This window comes from the organism of the source record quoted next, unplaced genomic scaffold (assembly GCF_019419815.1).
Source record: "Pyrus x bretschneideri cultivar Hongxiangsu unplaced genomic scaffold, Pyrus_bretschneideri_v1 Contig24, whole genome shotgun sequence".
Classification (NCBI taxonomy): domain Eukaryota; kingdom Viridiplantae; phylum Streptophyta; class Magnoliopsida; order Rosales; family Rosaceae; genus Pyrus; species Pyrus x bretschneideri.
The window spans coordinates 6,010,142-6,037,419 of NW_025999546.1; the positions used below are offsets into that span (position 1 = coordinate 6,010,142).

General features: G+C 36.6%; 2 protein-coding genes and 1 long non-coding RNA gene across 3 annotated transcripts; 1 reads left to right on the forward strand and 2 right to left on the reverse strand.

Annotated features, from left to right (window-relative positions):
- Positions 1–1,311: 1,311 nt before the first annotated feature.
- On the reverse strand, positions 1,312–20,097 carry LOC103945817 (callose synthase 1). Its single transcript, XM_048586244.1, is given in 44 exon segments — positions 1,312–1,776; positions 1,878–2,063; positions 2,740–2,790; positions 2,883–3,677; positions 3,763–3,789; positions 3,791–3,993; positions 4,073–4,185; positions 5,296–5,379; positions 5,501–5,619; positions 6,246–6,365; positions 6,578–6,737; positions 7,276–7,465; positions 7,569–7,637; positions 7,744–7,869; positions 7,949–8,058; positions 8,710–8,861; positions 9,083–9,215; positions 9,302–9,399; positions 9,488–9,611; positions 9,707–9,867; positions 9,946–10,033; positions 10,149–10,243; positions 10,371–10,511; positions 11,328–11,414; positions 11,496–11,545; positions 11,620–11,701; positions 13,616–13,676; positions 13,788–13,840; positions 14,020–14,354; positions 14,647–14,764; positions 14,884–15,006; positions 15,336–15,429; positions 15,510–15,586; positions 15,667–15,804; positions 16,368–16,494; positions 16,705–16,796; positions 16,896–16,988; positions 17,081–17,197; positions 17,285–17,395; positions 17,499–17,592; positions 17,679–17,800; positions 18,170–18,270; positions 19,110–19,312; positions 19,841–20,097. Coding segments are annotated over 43 exon segments (5,859 nt in total). The 5' UTR covers positions 19,297–19,312; positions 19,841–20,097; the 3' UTR covers positions 1,312–1,524.
- A 3,104-nt stretch (positions 20,098–23,201) lies between these two features.
- Positions 23,202–25,812, forward strand: LOC103945815. Its single transcript, XM_009356397.3, has 3 exons — positions 23,202–23,357; positions 25,087–25,194; positions 25,349–25,812. Exons 1-3 carry the CDS (start codon positions 23,295–23,297, stop codon positions 25,568–25,570), a joined length of 393 nt encoding a protein of 130 aa, XP_009354672.2. The 5' UTR covers positions 23,202–23,294; the 3' UTR covers positions 25,571–25,812.
- Positions 25,813–26,146: 334 nt separating this feature from the next.
- LOC108867140 lies at positions 26,147–27,040 on the reverse strand. Its single transcript, XR_007258932.1, has 2 exons — positions 26,901–27,040; positions 26,147–26,639 (listed from the first exon to the last, which is right to left on the reverse strand). It is a non-coding gene; the product is annotated as an uncharacterized LOC108867140 (long non-coding RNA).
- Positions 27,041–27,278: the final 238 nt, after the last annotated feature.

Genomic DNA, 27,278 nt, shown 5'->3' on the forward strand with positions numbered 1-27,278 from the left:
GATGCAAAAGTCAAATGCAATCTTGCATTTAATTAGTGTGGGTGTATATATATACTGAAACTTTCAAGCATTATTGCAAGATCCAAGATCTCACATATTTATTTATACATTACTCTAACCGAAATCAATATTGTTAAAATGCGATATGTATAAATGAATGAAGAAGGCAGCGCAAGGGAAATTCCGTGAGTTGACTACTGCATACTTGATAGACAGATTATCGAAATTCAGCGATGGACGTCATCGTTCTGTAGTCTCATCCTGCGATTGCTAAAGCCATTACTTGGATCATGCAGACAATGGCAGAGTTGACGAGGTAGCGTGGTTGCGGACTTGAGGTTGTGGAGGAGGAAGATGCAGTGGCGAAGAAGATCCATGTTTGTCTACATATTTAAAGGGAGAAATTCTGTTTGGTTACAAAGATTGCAAAAGTATTGGAAAAAACTTTGTTTACGAGTGGTTTAAAATAATTGGTCCACACAAGTTGGTGAATAAAATGGGTATTGAGTAGTCAGTACTAAGTATTATCCGACCACTTTATATGGTCATATTTTAGTTGACCGCACGATGTGAGCATAACTACCTACCTACCCAGCTTCGTACGTACTACTCCAACTTCTTCTTCATCTATAGTTATTGATTAATCCGTTAGAATTTAATTAGAACGTCGATCATCCAATACAAGGAGAAATCAATTTAGAGTCGAAAGAGAGATCGATCGAGATGGTGATGGTGAAGCATTTCAACCACTGCCATGAGTCATGCCCATTTCAAGTGCGAGAAGAGGATGATGAAATTATCATTTGCTCAGGGTGTGACCTGGAGTTGATGATGAACTCGGGTACTTCAGCTTACAAATGCAGCAAGTCCAAGTGCGAGTTTTACCTCCACGACTTGTGCTTCGAGCTTCCCCGACAAATAAAGCACAAGTCTCACCCCCCAACACCCCTTCATTATCATCTCCACCCCTCCCTAAGAATATGGCGAGTTCAAATGCGATGCCTGCTCTGGATTCGGCTCTAATTGTTTCGCCTCCCACTGCGTCCACTGCAAATACGATCTCCATCTTCAGTCCGCTGCGTTGCCTGAAATTCTGAGCCTTCAGCATCATCATCATCATCATGAGCACACCCTAACTCTCCTATATTCTTCATTGCCCCCGAATCACGAAAATGATCAAGACAAACAAAACATTTGCGATATCCGTGGAGGGTCTTTCCCAGAGGGCTGCTGGGTCTACTGCTGCAAAGATTGCGACTATACTAGTCATCTCGAGTGTTCCATCGCCATTACCTTCTAAAACCCCTAACCTAAAGCTCTAAATATTTTATTAAATGATTTCTTTTTCTATTACAAATAAACATTGTCAAGCGTCAAACCTTAATAATTATACATTCACCTGTGTATTTATTCTAATGTTTCCAAGAAAACAAAATTATAAAGAGCGAGTCATCTATTTAAGCAAGCAATGGTGCTAATTACAATGAGAGATAAATAAGGCCATCCCTTGGGAATCAGGATCGACTATTCATTATTGTTGGAGGAGTGAGGGCCTTTCCTTTGTCCTCCAAGAATACGCGAGATCTGTAAACCTCTACTGAATGCTTGGTTGAAAAGCATTCGCGTCTGGAATTCGGAAACAAACGGAAACCAAGCCAAGAATGCAACCGGGGTAAAAAGAAGCAACCCCATGATTATTTCATAACCACGAGCAAGTGTTTGAACTGATCCCCAAAACCCTGCTCGTTTAATTACCGGCTTACAAGCTTGCGCAATCTGTAAAAACCAAACCACAAAATATGGAATTATTTAAAGAAAACAGGAAAGAATAAATTTGCAAAAGAGTAGACAGAAACTGATAAAAACAATTTACTGACCAAAAGCAATCCCCAACCAGTTGGCATGAAGGCAAGAATGCACACTACGACATCCCGAAGGGTCATATGAGGGAGCACTATTAAGGTAACGAATATAGCTAAAAATGTAATAAATATAAATCCCTTAACCAGTCGAAACAAAAGCTGATAATCTGCACTTAATCGTCGCCTTCCAGCAGACACAGCCTGAAAATAAAATCCAAGAGGCAAACATATTTACTTTTCATTATCAGTCTGCCCAAACAAAACAGTTAGTAAAACCCAAGCATATTTTTCCTTCATGCAAATATGCACATTTTAACATAACGTACACCACTATATTCACTAATAATCCCTGTATAAGCATTTGGCTTCTACGAACAGTTCGTTAACACCAAGAATCTTTATTTAAATAAGCGTTTGTCTAAATTTTTCACGTATAAAAATCTCTAAAGTATGTGCACTGGTAGGCAGAAGAAATAATTTTCCAGCAAAACTTCATGCTCCAATCCACGAACTCAGTTAAAAAAAGTTATGTTGTTTAATGCTGTATTTGAAAGTACAAAAAAAAGTCAACTGAACTTTTTCTCTGAAAGTACACGGAAGCAAACATGTGAACCATTTTTCTGTTGGTATTGACAGAAAATATTTCCTTAACTTATCAAAAGACAGATTTTGAATTTTCAAACCCAAAGCAAATGCAAAAAGCCTCAGTTTCTTCTCAGCGCAATAAAGAAGAAAGCTTCTCTATATGGTAAGTTCTGCCCCTAAAACAACTCATGACTGACATCATACAATGCTGCAATAAATATAAATCTATAAACAAGGAAATACGGCTTCGCTTCAAGATATATGTTAGGAGTCCAGAAATTTTACTACACACCTTCATCAGACACAAAATCAGAATGATAACAAGCCACGAAACACCATATACCTGCACGTGCAGTGAAAAGTAAATTAATATACCCGTATTATGAATAAAACAGTTATTGGGAATGCATATATAAAGGTCAAGAAATGATATACCAGGAAACTTTTGTTGTCTGTGATGTTAAGGTGATAAACAAGCCCATACTGGTAAATGAAAAAGCGCAATGCTAATAATATCTCAACAACGATACCACGCACCCCAGAGTAAAGAAGATGCTCATGTTCTTTTTCCCACCAGGATTCCCAACTTTTTTCAGGTGATACACCGATCCCTCCATGATTGTTTATCCACTTTTTCCAATCTGTCCAGTCATCGACGATCTTTTGCCACTCAAACCCTGATGGATTGAAGAGGAAAGGAGCAAAAAGCCATGTTCCAACCATGAACCATATCTGTATTGTAATGAGGATATATACAACTCCACTTTTATATGAACGACCAAATAGGTGGTACACAACAAGCAGAATCAGTAACTCAATGCCCTTGACAAAGTGACTTCTAGAGTAGAGTCTATAGTTATCAGCAAATTTGGCATGGAACACTACAAAGCTACGACCCGTTCCTCTGTATTCTGCACCTCCATGAAGCAAAGTCTTTCCATAATAGTGGGTCTTTGTACCAAGAGAAAATGTGAAAAACACCGGGGCCAATTGTAATTGCATCAATACAAAATCGCTAAGTGCAGTGCGGAACCCCTTTTCCAAACCAATTTCCATAACCATAGGCAAGGCCATCAAAAATCCAATTTGCACAAGAGACTGAGAAGCAAGAGCTACTTGAAGAGGCTTATTGTTTCGAATACCTCGCTGAGTACTCAGCTGTTTTTCAAGTCCGCTGACAACAAGATAAAGGCGACCGTAGAGAAACACATAGACCGTAAGCACAGTCAACTGTCAAACCAGAAATAAAACATTTGAGATAACGGGAAAGGGAGATTACATTATTAATTGAAGAAAGAGGTAGACAGGTACGTACTAAAGTGCTGAAATAGAAACCAATTGTCGGTGACATAGCAGGATAACATTCTAAAGAAATCAAATCGATGCCCAAGCCTATAGATGTCACGACTCAGTGTCTGTTCGCCATTCCCATTAGCTATTTTTGCCTCAAAAATTGAGATCTGGTTGAGGCCAACATCTCGTCCTTTCCCTACTTGTATATATTCATGATGAGTGACACTACCTTCGCGTAATGTAGAATTGAAACCTGCAGATAACAAATATGTTAAATTGGTTCACTGTCATTCTTTGGGGCGGGGGAGTCTTAAACAAAGCAATAAGAATGCCTGCAAATATGTCCTCGCTTAAGTTGATGACTTTGGAAGCTTTGCTGACACCTCCTCTAGTCAGATGAAACAGTCGATCAAATACATCTGGGTGACCATAGTGGAATCTAACTCTGAACGAGCAACAACAATTATGGAGTCAGCAGACTTCAACTAGACAAGAAAACATATGGTAGCTGAAAAGGTGTGAATTGTGTTTCTGGAAAAACTTCAAGAAAAGCACAACAAAAATAAACAATATCTAACATCATACACTTGCGTAGTTCACAAAATCAATCTCTATATCAATTTTTTGCGTACACTTAATTCCAACTAATATTTTACCTCAAAAAATAAAATAAAATCCAACTAATATTAGGTTATGAGTTTAATAGAAAACATGAATTAGTAATCGATCATTACTAAACATAAGTTTCTCCATGTTTCCTTTATGTTTTAATAACTTGGTTGTTCAAACAAGGTAACTAGTAATGTTACAAGTGAACTTTGGTTTACACATTCAGTAATGTGGCCCAGTTTTGTGTGTGTGTGTGTGTGTGTGTGTGTGTGTGGTGGGGAGGGGTTAGCAGGCCAACTCCTAAGCTGCCCAAGGCTTCTTAGCTTTCCGATGGGCCTTCACATCCTCACATGCCCCATCAAGTGTGGAGAAATTTCTAGCCTAACACATCAAATGTAATTAGGTGAGATGGAGCACATGCGGCAGTTGAGCATCACAAGCGAAAAAAAACTTGGCATTGATACCAAGAAGGAAGTTGAGGTTCCACCCGAAAACAACTGGCAATGGGTGGAGTATCCCAATTCCTTATAAACCCATGCAAGGTTTCTTAACTTTCCGATGTGGGATGTTCTTCACACCCTCACATATTTTAACCTGCTGAGAGTGGACTAAATTCAACAAAAACAATAAAGCAGGAATAATCATGAAAAAAAATCCATGTTGTACTTTTGACTGAAAATAAATATAACCATTCTTATTAAACCAAAAAAGCAAACAAATCTAGTCCGCGACCTCGTACAAATTAACTAATAAGAATTTGAATGCATGTTGGATATGAAAAGCATGCAGTCTGCATAAAATCACAGTTGGTATGAGACTTATATCGAACAAACAGGTAGCACATTATGACATCTAAATCTCATTGGATGCGGAATAAAGTTTACATTTTCAAATAGTATACCAGAAATTTTGAAAACAGAAACTAATCCAAATTCAATACTCTTACCTCAGAGGGTTAGCCAGCAATCTCTGCCCAATAGTTACAAAACAAGTCTCTTGATTTGACATAAACCATGCAAGAGATGAAACACTGCAAAATTAACAGAAGGGATGCTAAGCCACACGCACACGCACCAAAGATCAAACAATCTATGGATTTTAATTATTGTTGCATTGGAAATCCTGCTCCAGAGCTACAACACAGCATATACCTGCCAGTGAAAATATGCTCCCTAAGTCCAAGTATTGTCGGAAATCTAACACCATCATGCTTCTCAAGAAATTCTTGCAGTAAGTTCCTCATTTTGAATGCTTCTTCCAAGTAATTATCCTGTTAGATAGATACAACAATGTCGTTAGGTTAGGACACTGAGTTTCCAAGAAGTTCAAGCAGACAGTTCATACCTATACAGCAAACAAGGTCAATGCCCTATTTCAGTGTGACTGTTTATCTCGTTATCAAACTTTCTTTCCCGAAAAAAACCTAGTGACTTCACACAAAGAAGTTCTAGCTACTATAAACGTGAGGATTGAAACAGGTAAAAGAATCTTGAAACCACTTACAATGTCCAAGTCCCTGCAATAGCAAAATTCATCCACACCTTGTGGTTCTATTTCATCCACATCTTTCATTTCCCCTTCCTCTCTATGGCCCCAGTAGGCCATCATTTTTACTCTACTTTATGTTAACAAATAGTATATTCGTTCTATCACGCACACAAAAAGAGGAAGAAGTTTTAGCTTAGTTAAACAAGATTAACTCAATTATAGGAAGTTACCAGGATTGATATAATATTCTAGAAAAGTCTGATTTGATGCAATTTGTACTTTACATTTTCTGATCCCTTTTACAGCTACCCTCAATATTGGAGAAGTATAGTTTAACTAAACCCTTCTCATTCTCTATTTTCAACACAAAGCATGTACATATGATCTTTTGTGTGCGCGTGTGTGTACCTGGTTCATATCTATGGTTTGCAAGCCTTCTCCACGTGTGAAAATGATGGCGTGGTTTTGATTTTCTGGCTTTCCCCCTCCCAATATTGCAGGTCCAGGAAGCTTTATCCGATAAATATCCTGTAAAAGAAGATTAGGTAATACATTATAAAGCATTGTTCATGTAGAGAAAATGTGTTGCCGTGTTAGAGTTCCCTAAGCTGAATTTGCTTAAAACAAAAATTACTAGAAGGAGACCGCCATGAATCTCTTACAGGTCTATGAGGCTCTGCCACAAAGGTCTCATTTAAGTACTTGCCACTATCCAATGTTGAATATTATTCAAATTTTACCTGGTCCAGCCTTTGAACTGGATCAGAAGAATCAACTGACTTAGTTGGAGGAGCCGCCTTTACAAGAGCCGAATAGTAGACCTTCCAAACATTCTTTTTGGACTTATCTTCACTAGTTTTCTCTACCTCATCAATGTAAGCTACTCGAAGAGACGGATAACTGCAAGAGGGAAAATTAAGCGACATAAATCATGACTGCTTCTATAAGTAACAAAACTTTACAAACACCACCTTGTGCTTTCGTGACAGAAAAGTGTATTTTAAGTTTTAACTTAGAATGTCATCACATTGAAAATTAAAACACAACATTCTCTTTCCAAGCAATTAGGAGGAGCAAAAGTAGGACCTGAGGACGTTAACCATACAGTAACTGCTGAAACTTTATCGACCATAGTAACCAACAAATTTTATCAAATAACAGGATACAAATATATTCCATTTTTTCTTTTGTTCTATTAGTTATGCGTCCACTAACAATTTTACCCTCAAATAATATTTTTCTTGTAAAATAGTTAGGACCTTCTTTTTAAATTTGTAAACCACTTAAAGCTTTAACCTTGGGTAAAAAGGCCTGGCATAATATAACTAATTCGCACAAAAACTTGATGTTTGCTTAATCTATTAGACTACACTATTAGCAATTCAGTATGCATTTCACAGACATAAAAAACTAATTAACTAGATACTAAAGAACATACGTTGCCATAAGTTTCAAAATGTCCTTGGAACGAGCATCTCCAGATCGCTTGTGAATTCCATATTGTTGGCAGGACACAACATATGAGAATTTCATATCAACCACTGCCTGACATTGTGCCAAAAGTGACCCTTCGGCTTTTGAGTGTTCCTCAATAGTTGATTCAGCAGCCTTATAGCCTTCCATTAGCTCTAATAATGAGGAAATTTTGAAATCAGCATTTCAAAACTTAACCGTACAAGAGGTATGGTAATTGGTAATTACAAATTTACAATACAAACTAAACTTGATTACCTTCATCTTTTGCCATATCAAGGAAGGCCTGAAGTTCCAAAGCTTTCCGGTAATACATCATACCTCGTACTTAATTGAAAGAATAGTTGAAGACAACTCAAATCGTATAAATGTAAAATAACACATCAATCAAGTTTCAAAGAGAGAGGGAGAGAGATCTGCGTTTTTCTTATACCAGTTTTGGTCAAAGTTTGGCCTCGATAGGATGCCCATAGACGGAGTTTCTCTTCCAATTCATCGTTTTCTGTGAGTTCTTCTTCATTTTCACACTTGACCCGCTCAAGAAAGTTAGTCCATTCATCTGTAACCAATCATGGATCGATAAATATAAAAGAAGAAATTGAGACAAAAGGCAAAACAATAAACAGAAAACAACTAACCTGGAAAGATCTTCTGCAAGTAGAAAAGGATAGAGACACCATCTTCGTTCTGCCATTCCAGATGTTTTTTGGAGAAAAGAACTTCTTCTGAATAGTATGGTGTCAAAACCCTACGAAGTAATCAAAACCATCAGGCAATATATAGCTACCAAAATAATTTACTCCCCAAAAAGGATAAAGTGATCTGCCATACTATTTTTTTACAACTTATCAATACTATGAGGTGGTTGAAAGAAAAGATATCTCCCAAACTTATTAGATTATTGCACTTGAAAGATTATATGCAATCGTGTAAGATGAAAATCGATTGAGCGGTGTTTATTCTGATTAGCTAACAGTATTTTATACACATTATATGACGCATATCTTAGTGCATACATGGTCATTGGAGAACTTTAGTGTTACTCCACCTCGCAATTTACTTGAAACTAAGTATTGTGAAGATAAGTCAATTGCAGTTCAATTTGGTAATTTCTATTCTTGTCTGAACAGTCACACAATGGTGTAGTGAAGATGCTAAATCTATGAGTTGTCTACGCTTTCGCAAACAGTCTAGTTGTTTGGACTGGTTTAGTGCAAAAAGTTATCCACTTCTCATATCCTGTGTCAACACCTCGCTGATAATTACAGCCTCAGCTTGAGAAAATAATAAAGAAAAATTATCCTATGTCAAGGGCATGACAATAATTGACACTACTGGTCACCTGTGAAAGTAAAAATGAAATAATAATGAAAGAAAGTCTAAATTGAAGAGAACATACGAGAAGGAAAGCATATTTCGAACTTTGGGTGCAGGAGGCATGTCCATAAACAAGGAGTTGGAGAAGAAAGAAATGCGCCTTCTTGCTTCCAAGTTGGATGGGACATCCATAGCAGACTCTTTCTCTGTAAGTAATAGATGTAGCCTTCTGATCTGCAGAAGATGATGGACTCAATTAGGAGAGAGAAAAGATATGAAAATAAGAAAGATATGAACAAAAAAACTTCAGACTGAGAAACCAGATGGGGAAGGGCTGCACTAGAAGGGCTCGTCCTATAAACATAAATAGCATGAATATCCTGGGCCAGGACAAGGTGTCTGCAGCTAATCCTACAAACAGCACTGAAATCATAATTTTCTCAAGGAAACATTACCTTTTCTTTCCAAGCTCCTGTTTTTGCAGTCACTGGGACTGGGAACCTCAGTGCACCAAAATATGTATCCCGTTGATCAAGGGGTGTCATTCCCTCATCTTTTCCATATGATCCATGATTCGAATCTAGCAAGCTGCATGAAAAAGAAATATAGAGGAGGATTGAGGGGAATATCAAAATATTTACATTATTCGAGATATTGGGATAGAACTCATTTACTTGGGACTTTCATCCTCCATTATGTCTCTTGTCACAACCTCTAACATGTTAAGCAAGACAATTACAACCTGGTCCTTGTCCTCCTTTTTGTTTTCCATCTGTATTCATCAGAAAGATATGGTTGGGACTAGCTACTACCTAGGTTAATCAACAGATATATGAGAGTTTATTGTCAAAGAAGAATACCAGATATTCAATTAACTTGACAAATTGTTCATGGAGACTTGGAAGAGCACTCATATTGAACTCTGTTGTCAGGTTTCCCTTTTGAATATGATCGTCAACTATGGCAAAGATCTCATTTATATCCCTGGACAAAGGAAATATCAGGAAGATAACAAAATCTGGCAGATGAAGTTAACTTTTCTACTATTTCAGTTCTAATTCAACTAATATTTTACTCACTTCTTTTCACGATCTCCAAGGACCAAAAAGTTAATAATACTTCTAAACGAGAGATAGCATTCGTGAATAGCACAGCGCATATAATTGTCATTACTCATTCTCTTTTTCAGCTCACGGTCTTTATCTTTGCTGTCTTTTGCCATGTCCAGTGCTATCGGGATCTATAGAATTACTGCGAAGTGAGTACATTTATTGGTCTTGGTAAGACTAGTGGAAAAAAATTTCATAATAAGATAGACCTTGCTAGCAAGCAGAAAAGGAGGCCACTGGATTAGGTCTACTAAATCTGGGTCAGCCCCATATGGAACGAGCAACAAGTTCATTTCCCTGCAAAACAAATAAGTATTCTAACTCCAACTGTTTTATCCAAAGAGTAAAAGATTGGAATTCAACGTTCATTCCAAATTAAAGAACGCAGTTCCTTACGTGGCACATTATTTACCTATCACTAATCAGATCCTCTTCTCTGAAACTGCTAATTATTTCGTTCCACATCTGTGCAAACTTTGCTGCTTCCTTTTCTTTACTAGATGGGGTCTGAAGCAGCCAGAAAAGATACAATGACTCAAATGTTCTTTCAGAGATCAACAGAGAAAGGCACCAATTTCTGTATTGAAGATCATTATCAATATTGGTGGCTTCTAATGCAGAACAGTGATCAAACCTTATCAAACTTGCGAGAGAAAGTGGCTTTTAGTATTCCCTTCTTTTTAGTCTGCTCATTCCTTTCCACTGGAATCAAAAAATTATTAAAAGCACCTGGCAGTGATTCAAATCGAGACCGCAACATTCCCAGCGTTCGAATCTGAAAGAAAGAGAAACATCTGGTAAGGTTTTTTAAGTCCCAAAAACCTACAATTAGCGCCCCCAAAAAAAGCATGAAGCAGATGACCATATTTTACTTCTTAGTCAAGAGTTTATAGACAAATTCATGCTAAATTCAATTTAGCAAATAAATTATTAAAGAAAAAGAAAGTATTTCGTGCTTTTAACCATGTTCCAGAGAAGGACGGAACGCAAGTTTTCTTTTGGAAAAAATAGTTCCATAATCCGAATCATCTACTTTAGACCTATAAACACAGATGCATAGGTTTACGCGGGACTACAACAATTAAAGAGCCAGTCTTCAATTGAAAAAGAAAAAACTAAAATCTGAAGATTTAATTTATCGCCACAATATAAAAAAGAATAAGAGAAAATGGAACTACAATGTACAAGATATTCTATTGAAAATGCTGGTACTGAAACTAACTGCGGATCATACTCCCTATTTTGCAGAAAGCGAAGTTTTCTTCTTGTCAAATGGCAAGAACCTCACACAATTAATATATCTCCAATTTATATCCTAAGAAATCATACTGGGAAAAGTTAAAAAGTGTACATAAACCTGGAGTACTTTTAAACAAACCCCCAATGGAGGCATTGAGAGTCCATTGTAGATTCACCATGACTCAAAAGCAAGTCATTCTAACTATCCAGGTTCTTTTTCCATTTCAAATGAAATCCCCTAAAGTGATAGATAAAGATGGTTGGGCTATAGAACACTGGACTTATTGAGCTTCATCAATATGTAATCTAATATAATGAATAGGATTTATATAAAATATAATTCTCCACCAACCTCTCCGAGACGGCGAAATGCACCATATATACCTCCGAATATTGTGGAAAATATGGCATACCAAATTTGAGTATCCATAAAGTAGACCTGCAGAGAAAATTAGAATAAATGAACACAACCAAGGGAATGATTGGCACTGATGTGAAAATGTGATGAAGAGTAACATACAAGAACAATGGGAGCCCATAGCGCAATCACCACACCAATGTTATTCTTGGCTGAAAAGGTTCAAATAATGTCATCATAAACCATCTGTATAATACAAGGAAGTTTATATCACTCATGCATTTACCTTGAGGGAAGAACTCATGCCATTGGTAGGTCTTTACGTGAAACCTCATTATTTCTTTAGTTGGTTTTACAAGAGGCCTAATCTGTAACGAAGAAAAAGAAATGATATTATTCAACCAATTTTGCACCAATTTTTCATCAGTGGAAACAAATTTATCAACAAATTTATCAACAGAAAATAAAATAGAAAAACTCAAAAGGAGTCGACCATGAACCCAAAAAAAAAAATGATCACACGAAAAGGCATCTACATAAGTTTCAACAAAGAAATTATCCTATAGCTGCCTTCCTATCTAGCAAAATAGTGGAAGAAAATGATCCCTGAATTGTGAACAAACGGTTTCCCAAATTGAAGATAGAAACCTCACCCTCTCCCAAAGCTCTTCCACCCCTACCACCACCCCCTTATAATTGTTAAAATTCCTCATGTTCCTGTCCATCCAAATCGCCCACAAATAGTCATCCTGCATAAACCCCATAAACTCTTGTCTTCTTTCCTCTCTACCCAAAATGGCACCCACTTGATATTATTACCCAACACACTTCAGCATCCCTGAATAAATACCACAAACAAAGAGCTACTAGACAATGAACAAAAAGATGTTCTCATATGCTACACAAACTACGAGAGAGACAACAATTAGGTCTCCTTTTTAGAAGCAACTCACATGGGATGGCAGGGTACCCATGGATATACTCCATCATCACCATCACCACCCCAATTAACACTACTCATCACCACTCATCATCATTAAGACATTAAAACATAACTAACAACTCATGGGTACCCATGTAGACCAAATGGGCACCCCAACCCAAATCGCACAATCACTACTTGTGAGCTAACTAGCCAGCCCAAGATTTTCACCTCAGTAGAGAAAATCGGTTACAATGGTTTGGACATGTGCAACGAAGGCCTATTGACGCTCCGGTTAGAAGATGCAACTACAAGACAGAGGTCTAGGCCGAAGGGGTAGAGGAAGACGTAGGAAGACTTTGGAAGAGACTCTAAGAAAAACTAGTACTTGGATCTAACGGAAGACATGACATAGGACCGAGCACAATGACGTTCTAGAATTCATATAGCTGACCCCACTTAGTGGGAAAAGGCTCTGTTGTTGTTGTAGGAACCTTTTGCTTCCTAAATCTCCCTAGCTGGACTAAAGGCCGGTAGACGGAAAGTATCAACTAAAAATCTGAACAAAGACATGCAGGAGGAGTCACCTGAGGATTCCAACCACCAGCACCTCAAATCCTCTGTGCCTGCATACAAACGGACATTTTAAAATGGCAGCCAAGGCTGATAATTGGTCTACCTCAACTTCATTCAAACTTCTTCTGAATCCAAAATCCTAACTCCCCAAAGCAAAAGAAATAAATACAAGCCTGGCACTGACTATACTATGAAACCTGGATAACCTTAAAAAGCCAGAGGAAAAGTGACTTCAAAGGCTGTTCTCCCAACAACAATCCTCCCAGAATCCAACACTTTCGTCTTGCCCACCACCAATATGACACTAGTCTTCATCTTTTACCCAAGATTAAGACAAGAATATTGAAGCATTTTCAAACAGGCTGCTATTATTCAAACGTCATAGACAAAACTCAAATTGGCCAAATGATCACATATAATAAAATCAGCGATGATATGCTAAGTTCATTTCTTATGCGTCTTTCAAGTTCATTGGTATTCTGATATCCAAATAGACTTTAAATCCTTCCTTGACAAATTATGGGATAAAAAACAAGATGGGAAGGCAAAATTTATGGTGGGAAGTTGAGGCAATGATTTATGGTCAAGGGATGAAGAAAAGGTTACTTTTGTGCCCCCGATTACCTAAATGAACAAATAAGTCGTTAATTATTGGAAAGAGTCAATGTTATTTCACCAGAGTGAATGTTAAACATACAAAGACATAAGGTAACATATATCATATGCTTCTTTTAAAGCGGCAGTGGGGATGCTTGTAAAAGATGAAGATGGACTAAAGAAATACCTCTACATAGTAACTGAAGGCTAATTTCGACAGAAGCAGGAGAACCCAAAAAAGGGTATACCTATATAAAAATTAAAAAAATTAAAAGAAAAAAAATAAAGAACAGTCAGTAACAATGAAAGATAAGCCGTTCCCATAGAAAGAACAGACAAATCAAACTCTGTATGTTTACTTGAAAAGAGAAATTGAGCTTTCATGCATTCCCCTTCCAACATAAAGCCGGGTCTGCAAGATATCAAATGATGTATTATCAGGAGGCAACATGCAGAGGAAAAATAAGAGAACAAAAACTAAATGGCTGGGAAATAAATTATTTGAGGTATCATATCCAGAAGCAAGTGGTTACTGCCTCAGTCCCCACAAAGTGATATATAGAATTTTTCTTATAAGGTCCATCCACATACCTGAGACCACCACATCATGAGCATCACAAGCTTTAAGTTTGACCTTTCAAGATACCGGCGAATGAATGGGAACATAAACAACAATCCAGAGAGTATGTTTGGAGATAAGTAGATGACAACAGCCAAAATGAACAAAGAATTTGAACTTGGACCATTGCCAAACCAACTTTTGATGGTCCGTGCAAATCCAGTAGGATCTTTCCAACTAAATGCGTAAGTCACTGGTAAAACAATGACCCATGCTGCAGCTGAAACAGCCTTCAAGACATATCTTAGCTTGACAAAGACTGACATGCTTTGCCTAGCTTTCCAGCTCAAAATTAAATCAAGAACAGCTGTAAAAGAAAATGAAATGATGAAAAAACCATTAATAAAAAAATGAAGGTCCTTGAATGAGTCTTATGAAACTCTAAAATCAAGTCTTGAATGGTGTTTTATTTGTTTCTTTTCTTCGTTTTTGTGAGCTTTCCTGCTCTACTTAGTCACATAGTTTTTCCATCTTGGATTTTGCACATAAAAGTTATTTTATGTTATTGCTTCAAATTATTTGGATGAATATTGTTTGATAAACTAAACAAAAATAATAAACCAACAATAGCAATAGTAAAGTCACATGATTTTATTTACCTTGTGCAAGCTTCAATATCGCAGCAGTTATGAAGATACTCAGCACTTTCTTAAAGACGTCACCCTCAAACATGGAACCTAAGTCGCCCGACCCATTCCAAGCAACAATGATCATTGCCTAAAGAAAATTACATCGTTCACATAAGTCCTAAGATTAAACAGACATAAACATAGTTTGGTAACAAAAATAGACATAAACACAGGAGAGAAAGAAGGTGATAGTAGAATAAAAATTACCTGTAAACTCAATATATAAAAGCTCCACATCCTATCAAAACTTCTGAAAATGTGCCAAAATGAGCGTATTTCAACAAAGTTTACTTTGCCAATCCATCGGTCCCCAGTATATGGTTTCTTTCTCTGAAATCATAAATTACAAAAAAAAAAAAAAAAAAAAAAATGAAAAACATTAAAACCAAAGAGTATGATGAGAAGGAAAATAGCTTTAGTAATTTTAAAAGAAAAGTGTTTTCACCTGGTTAATCTGATTCCTACTTAAACATTTATTAACTTTTGAGTTTTCCTATATAGACTAATTTCAAAGTATTCTAATAACAAGGTACCTAGGATTAAATTGCTACAGTTCACAACTGAGTTTTTCCTGGTTTGATTAGTGATATACTGAAACCAGGGATGATCGACGAGAAGAGAATGAAAACGAATATTTTGTATCCACAATTACAGCTTACCTCATCTCTATCACCTTGAATGTCGTCAATAGGCTGGCAAAAGAAATCAGCATCTGCACGCATAGGCCAGCCTAGCTTAAAACAATCAACTGACCTACAATTTCAAACCAAAATGTTTTAGTAATGTACAGTATTTCATTGGTCAAAGCAACATAAACAAAGAAATGAATGTACCAAAAATATTCATTCAAGTCGTCATAATTTCTCCATTGAGAATGCTTTGATTTTCCTCCTTTGCTCCTTTTAGCCTCCTGTAAGGACCAAACAACAAATTTAGCAAGATATAATGCAGAAATTCTAGTGAACCAAGTGAAGGTAGCAGAAGCAACACCTTTGCTATTGTATCATATATTGGAGTGACTACTTTCAACAAAAAGGCCTCATCTTCACCACCATAGGCTGGTTTTATGTGCTCACCTGTCAATGGACTAACACTCCCAGCTAGCATTCCATACAATTCAAATGCCATCTGCAAGGGGTAAAGTACAACTGCTAAACATAACATAGGCTTTATCCCAATTATTAGGGCTTGGCTCAGGAATAATAATGATTACATGGTAAGAATAATATAACTTATACAAAATATATCCATAAATTCAATACAGAACATGATATTATCAAACTTCTCCCATAAATTAACTTTGAATCTGAAAATATATTGTTTGAAACTCATTAGTCTATAGGACATACGGTGCCATTTGGTTTGACATATCTACAATACCAAACCAGTGAATCTTATGAAACTGATTAACAGAACAACCAAGCAGCTAACATAAAATGTAAGAACTTATAGTAACTTACTAGTTTTCCTCTCTAATTACATATATCATGAAAATAGCATAATTCAATGACCTACATACAGATTACATAGCTTCTAGAGGTTTATCACCGTTCCAATTGAAAAGAATGTTATACTTTGTAAGAATACAATGCTACAAGCCTACAAGACGTTGTAAAGTATAAGATTTTTAAATTGCGTTGCACGAATATGTATGTTATAAAGCAAGGTAACAAAGACATCTTAAAGCGTACATGATGATAGATATAGCAAAGGCATTCTGGCATGAATCTCAAATTTGCAGCTTCTCCCCATATAAGAAGATATAAACCCATGTACAGCAATTTTCGTTGCTGTACTTCCTGCTGAATAGTTGGCAACCTGCCAGTTAAAAACAATGTTTGTATGTTAATAGAATGGAAACAAAAGGAAAGAAGCACATCCCAGTATTGCATTGGATTACTATAAGCACCGAGTAAAGAAAGCAATTCTAATGCTGCTTGTAAGAACACTATCACTATTCCACTTAACATTTACAACAACACATCAGTGTTATACTAAATCACTCTGTTTTCAAATAGGATTCCTCACCAAAGGCTACTTTTCCGATCCAGGTATTTACACCACTTTTTGTAATTTTTGAAAAGCTTCTTCATCACATCCGTTAAAGCGCGGTCATCCAACTATACAGAAAAAGATTTGGCATATAGAGTAAGGTAAGAAGGGGATGAAAACTAGTTCAGAAAGTGAAAATCTAAGGTAGAACTGAGAAGGATAAAGACCTTGGGTTGTTGATCAGACTTTGGTAATTGCCGTATGTGCACATTAGCAACCAGCAGAATCAAGTGTTCCCTTTGATTTGCCACATTATCTTTCTGCACATTAATGAGCAGAGCATAGATGCTGATGAAATATGAAAAACTCAGTAATTTATGACACTCAGTTTGGTTAGTCAATAGTCACTCACCTGAAAACCAAACATGGCCTGAAGCCAGTCTAGAATGTCTTCATCTACTTTCTTTTTGTGGCCCTTTGGCCAAGGTAGACCCCTGGTGTTACGGAGTGCAGAAACAGTAGCATGAATCTGTCAACAAAAAACAAGAGGCAATGTATCACCTGTAGTCCAATGAATAAAATAAAAAAAAATTCCACTAAATGAACAGGTTGAAACCTCGGGATATCTCATGATCGCCTGATTTTGACTATCAGGATCAAGAGGAAGAATATTGTAAGGTACATATATCTGCTGTTTTTCTTCAACCTTGGTATGAGCTTCCAAAATCTACATTACAAAAAATTACAGATATATTCTTACAACAAAAGAAACAAGTGTAAGTGAACATTAGTATTATGCAAAAGTTACAGGTCCAAAGATTATGTATCACCTCCTCAGCTACTTCAACAGCCTCCGTCTGATTGACAGCCTTCAAAACCTCAAATAAAACAGCAGCAGTTTGGTATGCTTTTGTAAGTTGTGCCCTATATAAGGACAAAGAAGCTTAAGAACCTAAAGTAAAACAAGTAACAACTCTTCAATCAAACAAAGAACAATTCTAGAGACAGACCGATCTGCTTTATCAGCAGCATTCTGCAAAGCTTGAATGTATTTTTTGTAGTAATCTCTATAAAAACTCTGCATTTCCCGAGCATCACTCTTTGCCCTTCCTGCCAGTGTTGTTTCATTTTCCTGAAAAGAATGAAATGACATGAGTAATATCTCTGCTCAATTCCAAATAACTATCCTTGGCAAAAACTAGAAAACAGACATTTTCCGAGAAACTAATAACTGCTTTCAGAAAAAAACTACTTATTCCTTAACATGTCCAATGTGGACTTTGAACTTCCAGTCCTCATCTTATGTTTTAAATTCTTTTTTTTTTTCCAGTCCTCATCTTATGTTTTAAATTCTTTTTTTTACGATAATCTGTCATTTATGATTTATTCAATATTTCTTCTTCTTTTTTTAACCCTACTTGTTTTTTATGCCCTTGAAAGACCACATCACATGTATGAAAACAAGAAGTTGTTGGAAATACCAAGGCAAATTAAAGCTTACCCTTTCTAGACGCTGAAGAAGTGCAGTTTTAAACTGGCGAACACCACGTCCACTAGATGTGGGATCTAGTCTGTGAGCTTTCTCAAAGGCGTAGAACCGACCTAATTCCAACATAGACGTTAGTATTGATTGGTTTCCTAAACATATAATAAAGTACATAAAAAATCCATTGGGTTTATCAAAACATCGTCATATCAACAAAATTTATGGGGAAAATAGCAAAAACAGACTGAGGGTTCACCAGTTAGAAAAACAAGAGATATGTATATAAATAGTGTCAATTTAGACTACTAATTAGGTGGAATGTGATTTAAATGTGTAGTTAAAATTGACACTTTGGCAACACAATACGTAATATGACAGATATCCAGCAAGAGAACATTACCCTAAACACACACACACAGAATCAATTTCTCTAGCAGGATACAGCATTGCGGCGTGTGAGACAACATTTAAACCACTTGAGTATCACACAATGCTGGATCCTGTTTTGAAAGTTTTTCATCAATAAATAATAATAGCCTTGAGCACTGTAAACAATAAGTTAAAGAAAAAAGAGGTGGTTGTAAACTCCAAGGGAGAAGGCTTAGTGAACAAGTTAACAGTCCATGTAACTGAGGTATGCCCCCCACCCCCCAAAATGGGTGGCATACCTGGGGTTTGCCTGGGTTAGGGATTCCTCATCAATCAAAAACAAGGTAGTACATGTATCAACCAAATTCATCATGTATTCGTTTCACGCTGGACAAAACCTAACATTTGAATCGTGTGTAATTATCGACAGTTACTATGGGAATATAGTCCACACTACAACATATCCAACTCGTTTCATGAGCTCTGATTGATCAGAATTAATGATACCTAAGCCAAAACAAGCACGATTGTTAAGACGGATAATAGAATACAAACATACAACTTGAGAAAAAAAGGTGCAACTCACATAGATAGGCAACTCTTGGATTCCTGGACTCAACTTCGTTTGCAACACGGAGAATAGGAGCAATGTCAACGAGGGAAGAAGGCACCACCTCACTATCCAGCATGGGCTCTCCAAAACTCCCAGCAGTCTGGGTGCGCAGAATCCGCCTCTGCGGCTGCCCTTCAAACCCTCCTCTTCGATATGCCATCTCTAGACTTTAAGCCCTGAAGACCAATCAAACTAACTTGTGTACCTGACCCTGACTACATGTTGATATCAATGACACAAGCATATATCAGGAGCAGAGGAAAGCCCCATAATTTCCTAATCGCATAACGATCCGTATGACTGAACTGAAATCCCAACTGGGATGCCAAGTAAATATGGGTTCAGGCAAGCAGAGAACAATTTCAAAAATTGCCATCCATGGAAACCATGAAGTTGAGTCTAAATCTAATTGAACAGTATAACTCTCTGTTTTCTGTAGAGTTTCCAACTTTCTATAAAAAACCTCCAAACCCTGAACAAAATATGAAATATGCAATCCAAGTCGTGTTTTTACTCTTTAGCAGCAGCAAAACAAAGGGAAATCGAAAGACAAAAGATAACAAAAGGAAACGAACCACCTTGCCCTTGCCCTTGCATTTGCCTTTGCGGGAAAAAAAGAAAGCTTACTAGACCAAAACAAACAAGAAAACGATATGTATGTGCGTGTATGTTGCGAAATCAAAGATTTGATTTGATTGATTTACCTTTGTTCTTTGTTCCAATTTCTACTTCTACTCAGAAGCAACTGAGATTGTCTGGGCAGCCACAGAAGCAAAAGATCATATGATATGATGAGAGGGTCCTGAGGGAGGAGGAAGTGGGTAACTTCTGGGAAGTTTCAGGAGGAAGAGGACCATAGCGAACAAGAAGGACGAAGAAAGAAGAAAGAAAAGCGCATTTTTTTTAAAGCAAGTATACGCTTTACCAGTTCCTGGAGATCCGCTCAAGTCTCCAAAAAAGAATAAAATTAAGGGAAACACATGCACCCTTGACAGAGAGACAGAGAGACTGAGAGACACACTGACACTCTTCTCTGATTAGTGGAAGCGCTAGCTACCAATAATCAATAATACAGGGGCTGCAAAGATAAGGCAGAATTGCATGCCCAAAATATCTCTCTCCTCTCCAAGTCAAGGCAGGCTGGCATAATCGCAGACGCAAATTATCTCTCTCCTCTCCAAGTCAAGGCTGGGTCCCACATCTCACTTGTCAAGGGTGCCACGTCATCACTTTAGTTTCTCTCTGTCTTCTCTCTGCGTTCTCATGTGAGGACGATATTTTTTAATGTGATCGTCATACGGAATGATACATTACATATTATTATATAAATTATGAGATATATGTGTTAAAAAGTTAATAACTTAAAAAAATGAAATTTTCCACTACTTACATAAAAACACGGGATGTACCACCGTGTTCTCGTAACAATTAAAAATTTCTCGATGTGCGGGATACTATGAATGGATGAATTTTTCATTATGATCAGAACACGAATGGTACACCACGTCTTTTTATAGAAGTGGTGAAAATTTTTATTTTTTAAGTTATTAACTTTTTAACACACATATCGTACTATTTGTATAATAACACATGATGTATCATCCCGTATATTGATTACATTGAAAAATCTCTCCTATGAATGAGGATCCTCTCTTGATTCTTTTTGTGAGAATTCAGAAAATTCTCCAATTATGTCATTTTTTTGTACATTGTGCATTCAAAATCTATTATAAATTTTTTTATTTAAAATTAAATACAAATAGTATTTAATAAAAATTAATCATACAATGTAAGATGAAGTTACGTAAGGTGATTGGAAGATCTTCATGAGGATCCTCTCATTCGGATACTATTGGCGGGTTGGGGGAAAATCTGGTAACCGGACAATCTGACATGGAAGGTCCAATTAAGTTTGCCAATGGTAGGTGGGGGTCACGTGTATGCACTACGAATGAACTATGCATTGCAACTTTGCAGGCACTTGCGATATGTGTGACCGACTTGCAGTGCAATTGCCTACATGCCCCGAAAGCACACACCAAACACCACGGGCGCGATTTCACACTCGAAAGAGTTCGTTTACGGATTATTTTTGTATTTATTAAGAGCATTGTTACCCGTGAGTGGAATAACAAGTTACTTTTACTATTTACTTTGTAAAATCCTTGCCTTTGTACAACTAACGCTTGTTTAAAAAGCACAAAGATAAAGGTCAAGTACTATTTACAATATTTATTTGAGAATTTTAACGAAGAGCTTCCGGTACTATTCATTTTAATGAAAAATCACAATTTTACACTAAAAAGTCAATCATGATACTATTCACTTTACCCTTGGAGTATATGAAACTTCCTCATCTTTTGTAGGTCTTCTTCTTATGACGCGATTGTTTTTCAATTCTCCAAAAAAACATTTTGGATTAGGAGCTCATCGTCAAGGTATCGGGACATGATCTTCCAATCCTTCTCCTTGTCTTTCTTGCCTATTTAACTCCCTTTCTTTCGCATTTACTTCATCTCTAGCTTTGTCTTACTCATATGTTAACTTGTCTCGTTTCATATTCAATGTTGTTGGTGAGCCAATTCGTCAACTAGTTTGAATAATCATTATTCGAATAACTCCCTCATAGGATGTTACTTGCATATCCATCATGAGATGAATTTTGTTGTTAATCAGTTGGTTAACCTGATCCTCTCTCATCCTTTGGGTCCAATCTATTTTGAGCAAGCTCCATATTCTATAAACAATTATTATTGTCTTATATCTCTCCACCCCGCAACATTATTTTGTGATTTGGCTTTTGTCGGACTATTAGCCCATTTGTTTAACAAAAAAAACCAATTCAATTAATCAATAACCATATTAAATTATATCAATTAAACAAAAATTTCATGTTAAATTATTAATTAGTGATTTAAATTTGAAAAATTAGAGTATCTCTAAGGAAGATGTCAAAATTTAAACATCAAAATGATAGTGGATAGCTTATGTGGCAATTTGACATTTTGTACAATATTTTGCTTCACCCGATATGTTAAATAATAATGTTATTTAATAAACTTTTTATCTTTTTGTGAAGTCCAATAATTAAGGCAACCAATCAAATATTTAAAAAACATAACAACATTTATCATATATTATATTAATCTATTAAAATATCATTTAATAAATTTGACATCCGCTATCAAATTTGACAGCAAAAGACTTTGCCTTCAAATGATTTAGAGCCACCTATGAAATTGAAGGCTCGGTTGGAGAAAGTTTGTTGCCATTTTTTTACTATTGTATGCTTACGTAACAATTTTGGCATCTCTTTTGGAAATGGTCTTAGAGATTTACTTCAAAATTAACTGTGCGATGGTGGGTTTGGTGGCTGACGACAGCGTGGAGCCGTGAAGGGTGACGACGCGTGGCTGGGCAGCGTTGGCCTGCTGGCTGCTGCTTCCAATGGCAGAAGCTTATGCCTTCTTTTTGTCTGAAGTTTGTCTTTGGACCACGAAACTCCAGCCTTGTACGTGTAATAGGGGACGAGTAGTGCCTTATTACGTGTATACATTATATACACACACATATATTATATTAAAAAACCGAAATGATGTTGCTTCAACTTTCTCTGTTTTTAGATAAAAAACGACGTTTTAGCCTGGGTGCAGCGCACAACTCAACAGCAACATTTAGTGCATGTTCAAAGAATCAGGGGGCAGATTTTTACACAATGTCGATTTATGACCGAAAGCGCGGCCACACCTACTTGTGCCTCTATAGTTTTGCCAATGAGTCCTAGGTCAAAGGTATAACATAACAGGTTAGATCGTTTATCTGGTCAAACCAATAAAAATTGTTAACATAATAAATTTGAAGGAGATTCTCTACTCTCTTATTCACATTTCATTTCATTTCCTCATCTCACACATTATTTTTTATCTTATTATTTTTATAAAAAATTAATATAAGATATTAACATAACTTAACCGTAATTATTTAAATACAAAAGCATGAAAAATTAGAGAAATTAAAAGATAGAGAATCCTCGGACAAATTTAACACAAACACGATCGGTTAATATAATTAGGCTGACACGACCATGACAATCACACCCGTTTGCCAGGTAGCGAAACTGTCCGAAGGAACACACGTGAGGGGTGACGAATCTCTCCCATGGCAGAGGAAGGAAAGCCAGATGCCCACCTGTTTCAGCTCCTCTCTGGTCTCCTCCAACAGGTTTTATTACCTTCTCCTTTGCAAATCCAACATTTATTTCTTCCAATTTCGCCTGATTTGATTTGCTTCTCGTTTCTAACTTCTCTTTTACGGTTTTAATTTATCAAAACTATGAATAGAAACATGGTTGTAATCATCTGGGTGTGGTAGAAAACCGCTTTTTGTCTTGATAAATTTATGATCTGGGTGTTTGAGTTTATGGTGTTCTGAGGTGTTCTTATTTCAAATTTCTTTTTAGAATGTGTTTTACTAGGTGACTTGGGGCTTTTAGTTTTGGCATTTTTTGGATTCTCTTGACGAACCTTTGATAATTTGATAGATATCATTGTTAGCCATTTGTTGTGTATAATTCATGAATACTTGAGTAATTGGATTCCAATCCCTGCGAATACCATTTTGTGTCATACTAAAGGTAAAATTGAAGACGGTTATGCCCATCCACTCTGTTATGCAATGTGATGGCGTAACGCCATGTGGGGGCTTATAGTTCCGGTAGCAGTGAACATTTACCCCACACTTAAGGCCAGAGTTCGAATTCCCCCTTCCCCATTGACCGGAAGAAAATTACAATGTCTCTTCTGAGTGATGTGGTAGACATCTCTTTTGTTTTAGAAAAAGGGACTTTTGTCATGAACATATGTAGGATTCATTTCAACATGATGTCCAATCAAAGCGGTGAGTGGTGGAAGAGATTCTGTATGATGTCAAGCGCTTCATCTTTTTCACACACAATGTATTGCTACTTAACTGATTGCAAAAGAGGTGACTGAAATCCTGAAGAGAAAATTGCAAAACATAAATAAATAATTATGCATTTGAGATTGAAATTGAGGCACAGTTCCTCTTTCTTTCTGGTAATGATGCAAAATCCTTATTCTTTTCTTTTGAATTTGAAAACCTAGTAGGAGAGACTGTCCTATCTTTATCTTCAAAAGGTGAGTATGATCTAATGGGGTAAAATACCAAGGAGGATGCCAATCATCGTATACTTGCTAGTTGCTACAAATGGCTAACACTAGTAGCAATATCACTGAATGCTTCAATGAATTTCCATCTGTTCTTTTGGGAAAATTATTGATTCATCCCCTTGGTTAACCTTTGAAACTAGTAAGCATATTCTTTTGAGTTATTTTATGACAGTTACACCTGTTTTGTTTGCTAGAGGGTGCATATGTTAGAGTAAGACTGCCCAGCTTTAGGATGATGGAGTAAGAATGACTGGCAAATAAATTCGTGTGGTCTTTTATGACACTTACAAACTTCCTCTGAGGGTCATGGAGACTATTTTAAAGTTTTACAGTTAATATAAAGGATTTGAAAAGAACCACTTGTGTAACCAAATTTTGGGGCAGTAGCTGGAAAATTTAGTCATAGAATGTTTTCAAAGCTCTGTTAGGAGATTGAGTTTGTGTACGTGAATGTCGTAGCATGAAAGCCTTGTATTGATGTGCCGTGTGATTCGTTATACCTTTTTCTCTTTTTTCTCGAATACTAAAAGCATTCGCATCCCACCTAATTGAAAATGGTTTTCACATTTTGTTGGAAGAAGAAAGTAAATGTGGGATATATGGGATGACAACTATGCTTTTGTCTAGTAATAATTACACTTTGCCAACTCAGGGTCTGATGTATGTAGTCCTGGTTTTGGAACTACTTTTGTATGCTTGTATGAATGTTTTCCTTTCATTTTCCCCTGAGAAGGAACTTTTCTATAACTTATACTGTGAAGGTGGAAGCATTGACCAATGAAGAAGAAGTTGAATTGCGTTCAAAAATCGAAGCCCTTGGATTGGAGGTTACAAAACTTCCATCGCAGTCAACGCAGCATCTGGACGAGGTAGTTTGAAAATAGATTCTCTTTTCCATGTTTTCCTCATTTCTCCTCAATGTTTTACATTTTCAGAAACAAAATAATCATGAATTCTACATATGAAATAAATATTTAAGGTCTTTTCTCTGTTGGTGTATATATCTGCATGCCATCTGATCAGCTGGAAATAGCCAAGGAGTTGGATAAATTATCGGCAAAGTTGGATGATGTAGATGAGATGATTTCTTCAGCGATGGCTGCAGATCCCCAGGTGAAGTCACTGTTGAGTGGTACTGCAGATGTATGGATGCCAGTTATTAGTGCCACTGCTGATGAACGACGCAATTTTACAACTTCAGTGGCAGATGATAACCCAGAAGCAAAAGAGAGAAGTTCCAGTTAGCAGTTGACACCTTTCAACATTAAGAAGAAAAGTACCACGAGATCAATAGCTAGCTGGTGTGCATGTTTGTTTTCTAGTCTAGTCGTTCCTCTTAAATTTCAGATTCTTCACTTAACAGTGGCAGGATTTTGTTGTGTATTGAGCCCATCCTAATAAGGGTTTAAGTAAACACCACGCTGACGATGAGATGCCAGTTCTACATATTCCTTATATTCAACAGAACCCATAAAATCGTGGATTTATTTTGGTGCTTGTAGTATTACTCTTTTTTGTCGGGTGCTTAAAAACGAAAGCAAATTCAGATGATCGTTTTTCGGGCCAAAGCTGAATGAGAAATGAAAATAAATAGGTTATCCCTCCCGAGTTGTTTGTAATATGATTTGTGTAATATGATTTGAGAGATGTAGATAAAGTGAAATATATTCCGGTTGGTATGTTAGAGAATGTATCGGCTCATTGTATCCCCTTGATGTAACAAATTCATAGAAGTCAAGACGGCCTTTACAGATAAACTGGTAATGATAAAACCAATCCGCAGCAATACTCAAATCAATTCAATTCCAAATTCCAATCATATGAAACATCAAAATGTCCCTGCATCCTTCTCTATTAAACTTATGAAATGGAATATTTATTTAGGAGGAAAATCATCATAGTATCAATCCAAATACCAATGTACCAGAATACAACTGAACTGATAAGAACAAACATGAGAAAAAGGCCGAAAAAATCTCAGAAATCCAGCCAAAATGGTTAGTAGACAAGGTTCTGAATTTATTTACGAGACGAGGACAACGCCCAATCTAAAAATTGCCTAGTGCCCAATAAACCAATACACCAAGATAGAACTGATGCAAAAACAAACACGAGAAAAGGAACGATAAGCCTTAGAAGTCCAGCCAAAATGGTTGGCAGAGAAGGGCCTTGGGCAGCATCATCCTTTTCAACCGTGCCCGATTTATCTTTGATCGAATCTCCATAGTCAGACAGAGGAGGGTTTGAGTTTTTTGATGCAGACACAGCATGCCATCTTTCCCTTATTTGCAATCTCAAAACGCTCTTCTTGAACCTGATCAGAAGAAAGAAAGAAAGGAAAAAAAAAAAAAAACTCTTAAAGTTTAAGGATACTTAACATCATCTATTATTGATCTTGACGTTAACTTGAACCATTCAGAATTTACAAAAAAGATTGAGATGCATGCAAATACAGTCTACGAAAACAACAATCATATTTTCGACTTGTTCTTCAGCCAACTAATCAAGCAAACAAGAAATCTCAAGTCACAGGACTCAAGAGGTGAAAACAAAACAAAGCCAGAAATTCAGGTACCTGAAATTGACAGGCGCTGATTTAACGGCACCGAGTTTGAAGGCGTGAGTGATCGGAATTTGAGGTTTTGCGGTAGGAAGATGCAATTGGGATGGTCTTGCTCCCGCTCCTGCTGCCAGACGGATGTCTTATTCGTCATGTTTCAATGCAAACTGTGAAACTTGTTAGAGAACAATTTAGAAACAATAAAATAACAAAAATACAGAACCGAAATATTTATACTTTATTATTCAAAAATACTTGCAATACAGAATGCAATAACACAATAATTACAAAAAAATTAATATGATACTAACTTGAATGAATTGAAGGTAGAGGCTAGCGCAAACGCTATGTTCTTCGAATAGTATTTCCGTCCCACTCGTGTGCTTGTGGTTC

What these genes read in the sequence shown, in the direction of transcription:
- LOC103945815 (XM_009356397.3), top strand. Translation starts at nt 23,295, where the DNA reads ATGGCAGAGGAAGGAAAGCCAGATGCCCACCTGTTTCAGCTCCTCTCT. An exon ending in TCTCTGGTCTCCTCCAACAG is followed by an intron (nt 23,358 to 25,086) that starts GTTTTATTACCT and finishes TATACTGTGAAG; the next exon opens with GTGGAAGCATTGACCAATGA. An exon ending in CAACGCAGCATCTGGACGAG is followed by an intron (nt 25,195 to 25,348) that starts GTAGTTTGAAAA and finishes CCATCTGATCAG; the next exon opens with CTGGAAATAGCCAAGGAGTT.